Raw genomic sequence first — 14,927 nt, 5'->3', positions numbered from 1 at the left:
TCATAAAGTCAGTACAAATCAGTGCCTTTGGTTCTTTCCTGTTGCTGGCACAATCCCTTTAAATGTTCGTTTTGTCTGTGATGTAGGATATCATCATGGGTTGAGTTGATTACCTGCAGAGACTTTATGGGTTTACCTCAAAAGACGGCTTTGTGTGTTTCGAGTTGAATTCTAATCCTGACTCCTAATCAAGAACATGTTTGGAAAAGCAGTTCAGAGAAGACAGATCGGGCCTCTCTGTAGAAGCAATGTGTGTAGTTTGAATACAGAATTGTGGAACGGTTATAGAACTGTATTCAATCTAAAATGAGTCATTATGATGTGCCACTGCAGTCCGAGATTCAAGGTCGCCAGTGTTTTTGAGTGGGAGGACAGAACAGGTGGTTCTAGAGAGATGAATGCTTGCTTGACTCACATCCAAGTCCAGACAACCACCATGTTTTAGGCCTCCTACACTATCCGTCCGACCTACATATCCTCATCAAACCCAACAAATCGTGAGCCAAAGAATGACATGTGAATACAAGCCAGGCAGTTTTATCTTTTTTGTAAGCTGAGGTTCAGATCTTGTTGTTTCAACCTTTTTGATTTGAGTTCTTCAAACCACAGTGCATTGTTTTGTTAAAACACACAGATCTGTTTAGAGTTTCAATGAGTATTTGTTAATTTTCCTTGAATCAATTATTTTGGTTAACTGAATGTAATTGTCACCTGTCAGATTCTCTACACTACACTACTACCTGTATGTATGCGCAATGCAGCATACTTTACTAATAAACTCATCAATATGTTCTGTTTTCACTATAATTGGAAGTCTGTGAACACTAGTTGGATTCACACAACAATTCTGCTGGAATGTATAGTTGGCAGTGATTTTGATATGTACCAGCAGGATCTCCTGTGGTTCCACACCTAACCGCCCCCTAAAGCAAAGCGTGGGTGCCAATACCAGCTGGTCAGTGAGTGGGATGCCTAATTCCTTATTGTGTTCTAGTGAAAGCAGTGTCAGAATTTATTTTCACAAGCATCAATGCTGTCTTAAATTGTGTTTTTGTTAAGAATACCAAAAAGCCCATAGTCTTCACTGTTTGTTTCAATACATTCTACTTAGACCTCTTTTTCTCTCTTTTTATTTGCACATACACAGATATTATAGAAGCCCTAATGCCTTGTTATGTTCTTTTTAGTCCAGTTAGACAGTTTGTTTTAACCAGTTTTCTTTTAACAGTCAAAGTGAACAACTGTTACAACTGAACAGGAAGAAGGTTAGCTACAGTTGTATTAGATGTAGTTCATTTAGTGATTCAATGATGTCAAAAGTGTTGGTACTTTAGTACCAAGCAAACTGTAACAATACCCGTCTTTCTGCATTGTTGGAAATACCAAGTACAAACTCATGCCGATAACTGCTATCTGTTGTTATAACTGACAGGTGACATCTTTCTAATGTTCACATATGTACCTGTGTGAGTGCTTTGTGTGGCCTGAAGGTTTTGAGTATTGCTACACACACGAATATAAAGTGTGTTGTGTAATGTATTTTATAAGTTTTAGTTATAATATAGAATTGACCGTGACTCATTTTGTTGTTTTCTGATATTTCCCAGAATTCAAATCTCTGAAGTGGATCATCATAAAGCACCTGCAGAATACTGGGACTTGAGAGCATTCGTGGAAAAACATAGTTGCCATGGATTTTCAAGGACAAGAATGAACAAGAAACAGAAGAGGCAGAATTTCCTGTAACTGAAAAAAATTGTAGTTGTATTTCATATAATTCCTTTTGAAGACGTTCTTCTCACATTAAGCAATAATGTAAATTTTGTTGTTTTCTGATATTTCCCAGAATTCAAATCTCTGAAGTGGATCATCATAAAGCACCTGCAGAATACTGGGACTTGAGAGCATTCGTGGAAAAACATAGTTGCCATGGATTTTCAAGGACAAGAATGAACAAGAAACAGAAGAGGCAGAATTTCCTGTAACTGAAAAACTGAAAAAAAATTGTAGTTGTATTTCATATAATTCCTTTTGAAGACGTTCTTCTCACATTAAGCAATAATGTATACAGAATGCTCCAGTTAGGACAGATATGTACAATCTATGCATATGTTATGTGGAACAAAGTATTATGCGATGCTCTGAATGGTCATAAATTAATTGGTCCTTCATACAGTCTGGAATAAACAGTACCTCAAGCTTTCATCCCATTTTATGGAGGCCTTGCATAGCCAGTTGACCACAGGGGAGCAATCTGGAGGTTTAGAAAAGCAGAATGAGACTTCAGTGGACAGCCCCCAGCCACATTCAGTCCCGCAGTATCATGAACAGAACAAGGTTGTCAAGCAGCAGCAACATGCACAACAGCAAAAACATCTTAATATTGAGAGAAAGCGTCTCAGATTACAGAGGAAAACTGCTCAGGAGACAGACACTGTTGAAGAGGAAATGTCACCAAGGGCATCTGGAAGTTCTGGATGTCTTGTTTCTAACATGAGGGAGCCTAGTGAAATGCCATCTGGAGGTTCATCCTCAGAAGTATCAGCTATACCATCCTGTTCCACGGATGAGACCCTGGAAGTTACACCTAGACAAAAACGTGAGCGTAAACCTCAAAAGCCCGGAAAATATGTGTGCTCATACTGTGGACGTGCTTGTGCTAAGCCCAGCGTGCTTCAGAAACATATTCGATCCCACACTGGAGAGAGACCTTACCCCTGTGCACCATGTGGGTTCTCCTTCAAGACTAAAAGTAATCTTTACAAACACAGAAAGTCCCACACTCATAGGGTGAAAGCTGGTCTGACTGCAGAAACGGAGGGACCAGGTATAAGTTGTTCAGAGGAGCCACTAACAGAATCAGATGAAGAAAGCCAACCATCTTCCTTTTTAGAAGCACAAAGAATGTCCACTCAAAAGTCAGATGTCTTAGAAAAGTGTTCTGAGGGACAGTTACAAGGTATAGAAGACTCCCATGCAGTTAAAAAGAGACTTGCAATGAGACTTAGCAGAGGAAGACGAACACCTATAGGATCATCTGATGAAGCATCCTCGTCGTTTGGTCTAAATAGCAAAGGTAGCACAGAGTCTGGCTATTTTTCTCGATCTGAGAGCACGGAAGTCTCTCAAGATAGTCCACCAAACACAAGTGTCAAAAGCTATGCAGAGGTCATCCTTGGAAAGTTTGGTCGCCTTGGTCATTTACAAAGGACTGCTCGTGAACAGTATGACAATCCTGCTGGGCAAGAAGGGAAAAGAATTCCATTCACTGTGCCTAAAAAGCAAGTTATTGACCACATAACTAAACTCATCACCATTAATGAGGCTGTGGTAGACACCAGTAAGATTGACAGTGTCAAACCCAGAAGGTTCTCACTCTCTAGGAAAAGCAGCACAGAAGTGAAGCCAACCTCTTCTAAAGAGTCCTTTCTTCACAGTCCAAAAGAATTAGATTTGAGTGCAAAGAGCAGTGGTTCTATTACTCTTGGTGTACCTTGTGAGAAATTTCAGCACCATTCTCTTAGTATCCAGCAAGCTGACCCAACCACCACTGCTCCTCTTCTAAGAAGTCACTCTATGCCCTCAGATGCAGGTGTTAGTGATGTGTCTGAAATGTCTCGTAGCCTTCGCCTTAGCCAATCCTTTGATGACCAGCAGCCAGTTCAGAATCGGCGTCATGGTATGCTAAGACGACAGCCTGCCATTGAATTGCCCATAGGTGCTGAAATGGCCATGGAGGAACAATCCTATTCCAGATCACCATTTCATCCCTCAGTGCCAGATCCCAGCCAGAAACAAGAGTCATTTGAGTGTGATGCATGTGGTATAGTTTTTAATGACTGGGAGGGATGTCAAACACACAAACAACACTGCTGCATGGTTCACATTTCTGAACAAACTGAAAGTCAAGTCTGTCAAGTGGAAGAGCCCACAAGAACACACACAAATCGTCCTGGTGCTTTTGCATTTAGAAAAAGAAGGAAAGAAGAAAGTATTGAACTTGAAGATCCTTCTTTACCCTCTGTTTCTTATATACCACTGAAAGGATCTACACCATCTTGTGAACAGCCTATTAAAGGGACCATTGAACTGGGTCAAGAACATGATACAGAAGGGGCTTTGAAAGGAATATCTGTCATACAGCATACTAGTTCATTTGAGAAACATGATAGTGCTTTAAAAACCTCTGGACCAGATGAGGTCTCACACTCTCATGATGTCTCTCATTGTTCTCCTTACTCACAATCAAAGCAGCAGGCAACTAAACCTTCCTTCCGTAAACTTGTACGCCAACACAATGTCCAAGTGCCAGAAATCTTGGTCACTGAAGATTCAAACACCAACACCATAGCAGTATCACCCCCTCCAACTGTTCCTAAAATGAAGGAAATTGAAAAGGTCAGTGAGTTCCAATGGCCCCAAAGAAGTCCAACTTTGGCCCAACTTCCAATTGAGAAGTTACCGCCTAAAAAGAAACGTCTTCGTCTCGCAGAAGCTGCCCAGTCATCAGGGGACTCAAGCTTTGAATCAATGTCCCTGCCTCACAGCCCAAGTCAAGACAGTTGTGTGACTCATATCTCCAGTCGATCAACATCATTTGAAGAGGCGTGCAAAGGTGATGCAGATACGACACCAACTAGGAGATCAAGAGCCACTCATACTTTAACAATTCCTACAAATTCTCACAGAGAAATGAGGCGCTCTGCATCTGAGCAGGCACCCTATGTTCCTCAACATGCTAACCTTATTACGGAAACTCGCAGCAAGTCATTTGACTACAGTAGTTTGTCTCCAGATCGAACCCCTGCAGGATGGAGAGAACGGCGGAAATGCCTTCTAATGAGGCATAGTGCAGTGAGGGAACCTGAGGAGGAAGACCAATCTTCTAAAGTCTTCAACACCAGTTCTCCAACTAAAAGGACTAACACATCACCCAGCTATAGCCCAGACACCTCCTACAGCCCAAACACCACCCATCGTGTGATGTTAAGCAATACTCTTCACTCATTTGGTGAGAAGCAGATCATGCAATCACAGCATTTTTTATCAGAAAATACCCAGCAGTTTCATGCTGACCAGCCCTCAACATTGGGAAGTCTGCTTTGTGCATCAGGTGCTGCCAGAGCTCATTATTCTTCAATGTCGACAGGACTCAAGCTTGAAATTCCAGTGGAGAATAAATTGGTGAATTCTGATACAAGGGTCAATCAACCATACCTCACTCATTATCACCATCAGAATATTGGTTTTGATGTTACTTCAAACCCAGAACTACTGAGACCTTTACCAGCCCAGATAATTCCAGTCCGACTTAATTCACATCTTCCACATTATGCAGGCTCCATTTATACTACAGTTTCACAAACATTTGCCTCAAGTCCTCAGGATCCTTGCTGCTCTGGAGCCAGTTCAGTTGCAGTGGCCTCAAGGTTTGAAATCATAGACCAACAACCAATATCTGATGGATCTAAATCAGTAAGTGCTGGCGCAACCAAACGTGTGCTGTCCCCCAGAAGCAGTGAGGAGCTCAGCCCAGAAAGTGAGCAACAACAAAAACGAGTGAAAGAGGAGATGGACAGTCAGGAAAATGAAAGTGAAAATGATAAAGTTTTGATCGAATGCAAGAAGGAAGAAAGACTTGATGAGCAAAGTGTCATCTTCCCTATAGAACACAAAGAACCATCATTTCCGACTCTTAACACTAACGTTAATTTTAGCTGGTGCTATCTAAACTACATAAAACCCAATCCATCCATACAGAGTGAACAACAAAACTCTGTCTATTCCTCATGGTGTACAAGTACCCGCAACCCATACCCTCCTGGCCTGACAAGCAAGGACATGCTAGCCCTGTTGCACTGCAGGCAGACACATGCAGCACTTATCTACACCATGGCGGACATGTCACCCTCTCTTGACAGGAAGCAAGAAACACCTGACTCCCAAAAGCCTAACACGACTGAGGTAAATGTAACAACTCTTGAATTTATCTAGTCAATGCATGAACATTATTACATTTGCAGCTGTGTTTTGGAACATGGTTGCTAGTTCCTAGCTGCTCAAAGCTGGTCATTAGTTGTTTAACCAGCTACCATGTTCTCAAAACATTTTATAACAGGGAGAATGACTGATATGCTAGATGACATTAATTTTATTAACTTGGGGGCTTATGTTTGTTTAGCTCAGTATTTTAAAATATATATGAGTGTTTCAGTAATTTAAAAGGTATTTTAATCTAATCAGTCCACATTCCAGTCTTTTTGTCTTTTGTATTTGTTTTTTTTAAACTTACACTTGACATGACATGGCAACGTAAAAGTAAATCAGTTCTAATGCTATCTGGAAAATGTTGAATGAGACTTCCCCCCATCTCTGTCTCCCTGGGCACCCGGAATAGGGTTGGTGAACTTGCCCGTGTCTCTCTCGAGTGTAGGTACATGCCACTCAGTGCACAGAACCGAAAGAAGCCCAGCAAGCTGAGTTGAAAGAGGTAGAAAAGAAAACAACAGAGGAGAAGGAGGATCAACTATCTACCTCCAAATATAGCTCACGGGTTCAGATTTGTGAAGGAGGGTAAGTCATACTAATATATAACACTTTTACAAATGTAGTCTGTAAAAGTGTGATGATGTAGAGCCCGTCCACACAGAGACGCGTTTAGCTGTATACAGTATGTAAAAATGTTGTATCGTATCTACATTTCGTCCAGATGGATCCGGCGTTTTGGGAGCATGAAACCGCTATTTTTTTAAATCGGGTCCCAGAGTGGATAAATCTGAAAACGACCGTGAAGAAAACGAAGAAAAAAAAAAGATCGGATAGGAAAAGCTTTGGCTTCGTATGGATGTGGCCGTAGATGATTTCAATATATCTTAGCTACAGTGTTTGCAACGCAGCGTTGTATAGGAATACATATTTTGTTGCTTTTTTCTCTATTTTCTGTAAGCAATTCAGCAAACCTCAATTCAAACTGTTTGTAGATACATAATCCTCATGTATGCTATCTATGTGCTGTCTGTTTTTGCTTTTTGTAAACATTGTACTTGCAAAATGTAATACTATTAAATCGGGTCCCAGAGTGGATAAATCTGAAAACGACACCCTTGCGTTTTCGTGTGTACAGCCAATCCGTATATTTTGTGAAATGATAATGTCATCACCCCACATCTCGACCCTAGTCAGACACCGCTACGTCCCGTAACAGCAACAACAACAACAATGGCGGACTACGTGCTTGTGTTCATGCTGCGGAAGCTACCTAGCCTATTAACTTTACTAAAGCACAATCAAAAATTACTAAAGCAAAAATGCAAGGTTTATGTGCATGCTCCAAGTCTTCTTCTCTATTTTTAGTGTATCTCTGTGGCAGAATTACAGCGCCACATACTGGTCTGGCATGTATACTACATCGTTTTGAGTCGGTTTCAATGGTTTCGTGTGTACGCAGATATTTCTTGAGACGATGCCATGCTTACGGAATTATTTTTTTAGAACGAAGAAAAAAAAAAGATCGGATAGGAAAAGCTTTGGCTTCGTATGGATGTGGCCGTAGATGATTTCAATATATCTTAGCTACAGTGTTTGCAACGCAGCGTTGTATAGGAATACATATTTTGTTGCTTTTTTCACTATTTTCTGTAAGCAATTCAGCAAACCTCAATTCAAACTGTTTGTAGATACATAATCCTCATGTATGCTATCTATGTGCTGTCTGTTTTTGCTTTTTGTAAACATTGTACTTGCAAAATGTAATACTAAAGTTAGGTTTATTCGGCCATACATAATGAAACCAAGTGATAATGTCACTGAAATACTTGCATACTAATTTGTGATTCATCATGAAAACTACAAGGCCAACTCTGATATATATGGAAGCCCATTTCCCTGCAATTGTTTTCTTGCAAATTGTGAGTTATAAAGTCAGAACTGCAAGATATAAACTCACAACTGTGAGAAAAAAGAAGAAATTGCAAAATACAAACTCGCAATTGTGAGAAAGAAAAGTCACAGTTTTGAGAAATAAAGTCAGACTTGGGAGATGTAAACTGCAAGTAAAAAGTCAGAATTATGAGATAAAATGTTGCAATTTCCTTTTTTTTATACAGTGGCACTTTTTAAATGTTTTATACAGTGGTGTAAACACACTTCCATAGATACACCATTTCATTTAGAGAGAGAAAAAAACAACTAACATTTATTTTTGATACCTTGCAAGCAGGTATCAATTTTAATTCAAATCTGGCTTTTAATACTGACATAGATGCAGCAGCTGTGGTGTTTCTCTTCTCCTCATCCATCTGAAAGCTAGAGTCTTTTACTTCTGTCGTAGTTCCTGCACTGTACACCCTGCTAATGCTGTAAGTATGGTGGCTTTCTGTCACCAGTTTGTCAGTATTTTGAGCAGTGTTGTTCTTGCCCTGCTGCAGGAGATCAGTTGGTTGTCAGAGCCAACACGGACCGTCTGTTACACAGCCCGAGCCAGGAAACTACCTAGAGCCCCACAGAGTCCCATTTACACCATACTGCATCAATGATTTTGGTCATTGAGCTGAAGGCATATGGAGATGTCCAAGATGCAGTAAACTCACATTTTGAGGTGTTTTTATGTGAATGAAAAACCAATATCTTAAAAGATTTACGGCAGTGGTTTTCAACTGGATTTGCTTCAATATCCAGATTCTAAGTGGCAACCAAACAGTACCATTCCTGTTTGAAGTACAAAAGTAAAATGTCAATAATTCACTGCACACAACATTGTGGTTAGTATAAAGCCATGGTTATATTAGACTTTAAAAATATTAGAATTTAAAAATATATTTATATTATATTAGAATATAGGAACAGGATATGATGTTATGCTTCTGGTTTTAATAATAAAAAATTCACATATAATGATAATTTTTAAATCCGTTAAAACCGAGTTTAGGACACATTTCTGTCCCTTCAGAATGAAAAGACTGAAGGTGGTTTGTGAATCTTAAAATGGAAGCTCTGAGGTATGAGGGGAGTGATTTTGCGTGAAAGTTTAGAAAATTAATTTAGTCAGCGTTTCAGGTGGAGGTCAATTACGTGGTTTCTGCACAATTTATCAACTTTTAAAAGGATACTTCACCCAGAAATGAAAATGACCCCATGATTTACTCACCCTCAAGCTATCCTAGGTGTATATGACTTTCTTCTTTCAGACGAATACAATCGGAGTTATATTAAAAAATGTCCTGGCTCTTCCAAGCTTTATAATGGCAGTGAATGAGTGATATTCAATAATCCAATAGAAGCCCAATAAACTCCGCCAATCCATCATAAAAAAGTGCTTCACAGGCTCCGGGGGGTTAATAAAGGCCTCCTGAAGCAAATCAATGAGTTTGTGTAAGAAAAATATCCATATTTAAAACTTTATAAACCATAATCTCTAGTTTCCGCTAACTGTTGAACGCGCGTTCATGAGAGAGTGGCTTTTAGTAGTTTTTACTATCACTTTTTATCAATTTCCAAAAAAAAAAAAAAAGTGCTGACCCTAAATTTTTTTAACAGTGGTGTATATTCTTACAAAAGATTTCTATTTTGAATAAATGCTGATATTTTTAACTTTTTATTCATTGAAGATTCCTGAAAAAAATTAGCACAACTGTTTTCAACACTGATAATAAATCAGCATATCAGAATGATTTCTGAAGGATCATGTGACACTGAAGACTGGAGTAATGATGCTGAAAATACAGCTTTGATCACAGCAATAAATTACATTTGAACATATTAAAATAGAATTGTAATAATACTTCACAATATTACTGTTTTACTGTATTTTGGATCAAATAAATGCAGCCTTGATGAGCATAAGATACTTTAAAAAGCATTAAATTCTTACTGAATCTGGGCATCATTTACTCGTATGTCTGGAATGACATTTGTTATTGGATCACATTAATTTCATTTTTACTGTGTGAAGAACAGTAGTCTGTTACTTTGGGAAAATATTGTATTCAACCACGAATTTAATAGCTGCATGGCCTAAAACTAAAACACTAAACTGCTCAAAATTGAACTCTATTATGGCTGTTATTTTTAAGAAAGCTGGCACACAGTTCTTGATTTGTACCCATGTTGTTGGTTATGAGCATCGGGTCGGGTCCAGGGTTACCCCCCTCTCAGCTGTTTGGATTGGCACAGATGCTTGGACTCTGGGCACAGAGCAGCATTGCAAGAACCCCATGTTTGAGCCGGGGTGGTGGTAAAGGGAGGGGGGCCTTAGTTCTTGACATTATAAATGGCGCTTTGTTTGAGGTCAAGTGGAGGCCCCGTTTTGGGACTTTCTGGACACAAACAGGGTGGATACCCAGCCAGACTACCCGTGTGTGTCTGTGGGTAGGCGGAGGGGGTGTATATGGATATATATACACGCGTGGTGTCTGAAAGAGGGACTGTGCCAAGCATATCAAGCTGTTTAAGAGTAGCTTTAAAAGCGTAGCGTGCAGGTGCTATAGATTGGAGATCAGATCTCCCACACAGATTTGTGAGATCAATGTATAGGCCTCTTTATGTACGTATTCCAGCCCAGAGGCTACGCTCCACTGCTATTTTAATTAACCTAGAGGTGATGTTGAGAACTTCCAGTTTCAACGTCAACCTACAAGTGTTGTTTGCTGTTCCATTCTGTTTGTTTAACATTGAATAAATATTACTAGTATTGCTGATATAATTCACCTTTTTGTTGCACTCATTTCGGCCAGTTAAAGGGTTAGTTCACGCAAAACGTTGAAAATTCGGAACTGCGTACTAGCATACTACTCTTACTATTCCTGCCAGAGAAAGATATAAATAGTACAAATAGTAAGAGTAGTATACTAGTATGTGGTTATAAATTCAGCATCTGTCATAATTTAATCACCAAACCCACATGTAATCACTTGAAATACAAAAATATGTGTGCTTAATTATTGAATGTGCACTTGTATTGTACTTCAGATCTTACAAAAGTACAGTTTAAAAAAAAAAACATTAAAAACTCTACTTGCAGGTAACAATTTGAATGAATGAAAATGCACTTAAGTGCACTTCCATGACTGTTTCTTAACACACGTAAGTACATTTTTAAAAATAATTTAATCACCAAACCCACATGTAATCACATGAAATACAAAAATAAGTGTGCTTAATTATTGAATGTGCACTTGTATTGTACTTCAGATCTTACAAAATTACAGTTTTTAAAAAAAAAAACATAAAAAACTCTACTTGCAGGTAACAATTTTAATGAATGAAAATGCACTTAAGTGCACTTTCATGACTGTTTCTTAACACACGTAAGTACATTTTTAAAAAGCGCCCTTTATAATTATGTGAAATTAAAAGCTTTATTTTAAAGTACATTTTAAAAGAATGTTTTAATAATCTTTTGTCAGCCTTTAAAGAAGTACACTTACTGTGTGTAGACTAACATACTAAAGCGCATGTACTTGAGTATAGCTTTAACTGTAGTGTGTTGATATTACATTTAAAGTAAAAAAAACTGTATAATGCACTTAATTGCAAATTCTCCATTACAAATCTGTATTTACAAATGTATTTAAATACATGACACACAATTTTCATTAGAAATTACATTTTAGTTTCCATAAATGCTTGTCAGTACATTCAGTAGTACACTATAACCATATTTCAAAGACAGTAGAAGTAGTTATGCCCATTTTAGGCTAGCTAATTGACTTTTTATACAATTAGACTATATTAGAATTATAATAAAACATGTATAATACAATTACAATTAACATGCAATAAAGTGTGTGAAAATATTACATTTAGTTTACACTTAAGTATATTGTTTGTATAATAAGTACTCTTTTAAGAAGTATGCTAAAGTGTTCTTTCTCAGAATGGTTCAGAAGGGTTTCAGAGTGCTGTTTTGAGAACTGTCAAGCTCCAAAAATGACAAAAGTAGTCCATGTAGCTTGTATGATATATTCCAAATCTTTGCGACGCCATAAGATAGCTTTATTTGAGGAAATAAATTTCCCCTCCGCCATATGTCTCGAATCTCAATGCAATGCGTCAAGTTTGTCATCAATGATTATACATTGATCTCACAAGAAGACATGCAAGAAACAATGACATCTGACATCTTAAATTATAAAACTTGTTCAGTTATTCTAAACAATATCTGTAATTCAAAATTTGTGTTTTGATTTCAGCCCAGTGTGTTCATAATTTTTAGCTTTGGGCAAGAATTTTCTTTTTGGTACATTACTACTACGTTTCTGATACTTCTGTGATGCTTGTTTTGTCATTGTTAAAGTTTAACAGCCCCAGTCCCCATTATGATAACTACTCCTGCCATTCTCCATGATTTCTATTCCCTTCCACAAAAGAAAGACATTTCTTGGTTATCTCTAGTCCTACCCTTTAGTAGTTCATCTGTTATCGGTCAGGGAAGGTTCACACAGTCTGTTCTTTCAGCGGTTATGTTGTGTTTTCCAGCTACAGGTCGAGCGAGGAGTATGTGTATGTCCGCGGCCGCGGGAGGGGCAGATATGTATGTGAAGAGTGTGGAATACGCTGTAAGAAACCCAGCATGCTGCGCAAACACATACGGCTGCACACGGACGCTCGGCCCTTCGTCTGCCAGCACTGTAACATCGCCTTCAAAACCAAAGGTACTGAATGCTGCACAGCTGTGGAATGGAGATTTGTGGATTTTAGTCCATATCTGCACGTATTAAATTTTAGTAATAATATTAATAATAATTATATATAATAATAAATCCTAAAATTCAACATTAGTAACTTACTTTTCATGCCATCAGTCACGCATGCTCCCGTTCTTGTGAATTCAGTAATTTGTTAACTGGAGACTCACTCTGACTGAATCATTTGAATCAGTGAGTTGTCGACTGGAGAACAGCTGCAATGCGCTCAATCCAATTCATGAATGAATTGTTCAGTGCGATTTGTGAACCGATTAAACAGGTTTATTGGAAAGAATCGGACAGCGCTGTCGTATCTCGGAGCGGGTGACGATTTCTTCAAAATAACGAGGAACGACATGTTTTTAAGAAATGTAGCGGAGTAAAAACGATGATATTTTCGCTTTGGAATGTAGTGAAGTAAAAGTAAATATTTCTCAAAATAAAAATACTCAAAAATGAAAATTCTGTCATTAATTACTCACCCTCGTGTTGTTTCAAACCCGTAAGACCTTCGTTCATCTTCGGAACACAAATTAAGATATTTTTGATTAAATCTGAGGACTCTCTGACCCTCCCATAGACAGCAAGGTAACTACCACATCCAAGGTCCAGAAAAGTACCAAGATGATCGACCAATGACGTCATCACGCTGGAACTAGGTCAGCGCTGGCGCCGCCACACGCTCGCGTCATGATACTGTCGTGAACTGTGGTCACACGGACTACTTTGTCGATCATCTTGGTACTTTTCTGGACCTTGAACGTGGTAGTTACCTTGCTGTCTATGGGAGGGTCAGAGTGCCCTCAGATTTCATCAAAAATATCTTAAATTGAGTTCCGAAGATGAACGAAGGTCTTACGGGTTTCGAATAACACGAGGGTGAGAAATTAATGACAGAATTTTAATTTTTTGGGTGAACTAACCCTTTAAGTAGGGGAGACCGGGGCAATTGTAACGCACTCAATTCCTCCAATCAGAAACAAGACACTTAATCTGCACATGCTCAGTAGGATTCTCTCTTTACCTGTGAAAAAGGAGCACAATCATTTCACCTCAGCAGAGGTTTTTAACAAAATACTGATTTTGAGGTATGAAAGTTACTTTTTGGATGTGTAGTATTTTTCTTCTGCTGTCTAAGGTTTAGATGACTGCGAATTTAAACGTACATAAATTTTTTCACATGAACAAACTATGCTAATATAGATGTGGCTAGCTAGCATACGAGATTTTATCGCTGTTTGAATTCAAATGATGCCTGATATCTAAAAGAAGTTGAACCATATACAAAAAAATAAAATAAAAACTTAGGTAACATTATGAGATACTACAGCAGTAAAGTGATTATTTTGAGGTAGGTTTTTATTTGATATATAGTGGGTCAATATGACTTATTTTTCAGTGTTACAATTGCCCCCAAACACCATGAGGCAAATGTAACACTCTGACTTCATGCATTTAATTTAATATTATAGTCTTTGTCCTTATTAGTGAAAATATATCAATTGTATTATTAATTAGTGCACCTGTACTTGTTTCTTGTATTAAAACATGACTAGTGTATTTCAAGTAGTCTGTGAGTTATGAAAGAAAAAGTAAACATTTTTAAAATTGCCCCCAGTCTCCCCTATTGTAACGAAGTAAAAATATTTCCTGTCCACCACTGCCCTGGACTAGCAGTACACTGTAAAAATGATTTAAGTTGTAAATAAAGATTATTGAAGTATGTTTTACAAGAAAATACTGTTTCACTCTTTTTGCTTCAAAATGTCACATTTAATTCAATGTGTTTCTTCTCAATTCTTATTTTTTTGTAAACTAATTTACGAAAAGGACAAACACAACAATATGTGCTCTACCTTTCTGTTTTAGTCAGAAATGTTGTAAACACAAGAAAGATAGGGGTTTTATTGTATAACAGATGTTATAATCACTAGATCTATCAGATGTTTTTTTATATGCACATGATGAAGTCTACACCTGTAATCTCACAGGGATGCACATGATATAAATACACTTCTTATTTTCTTTTGTGTTCCCATGTTGAAACTGCTTTCCGCAGGGAACCTAACTAAACATATGAAGTCAAAGGCTCATGGGAAGAGGTGTCCAGAGGGAACTGCTCCAGGACCAGTCCAGTGTGAGCTTGAAACAGATGAAGGAGGTGAGAAAGAAAAGCATTTTGACGAACTTTTGATTGGGAAAAGGCTTCAAATTGTAACCTGTTTTAAATATAATTTATATATA

At 38.1% G+C, this 14,927-nt stretch overlaps 1 protein-coding gene across 1 annotated transcript in view; it reads left to right on the top strand.

Moving 5' to 3' along the window:
* Positions 1–2,045: 2,045 nt before the first annotated feature.
* The window catches only part of hivep3a (HIVEP zinc finger 3a), a 20,821-nt gene continuing 7,939 nt past the window's right edge, over positions 2,046–14,927 (top strand). The window contains exons 1-4 of the mRNA XM_016286485.1: positions 2,046–5,964; positions 6,434–6,573; positions 12,475–12,650; positions 14,743–14,844. Coding sequence (XP_016141971.1) covers positions 2,215–5,964; positions 6,434–6,573; positions 12,475–12,650; positions 14,743–14,844 — 4,168 coding nt within the window. The 5' untranslated portion in view covers positions 2,046–2,214. The remainder of the gene's footprint in view (positions 5,965–6,433; positions 6,574–12,474; positions 12,651–14,742; positions 14,845–14,927) is intronic.

Source organism: Sinocyclocheilus grahami, unplaced genomic scaffold (assembly GCF_001515645.1).
Source record: "Sinocyclocheilus grahami isolate Dianchi unplaced genomic scaffold, SAMN03320097.WGS_v1.1 scaffold210.1, whole genome shotgun sequence".
Lineage (NCBI taxonomy): Eukaryota > Metazoa > Chordata > Actinopteri > Cypriniformes > Cyprinidae > Sinocyclocheilus > Sinocyclocheilus grahami.
This window is presented reverse-complemented; position numbering and strand designations above follow the sequence as displayed.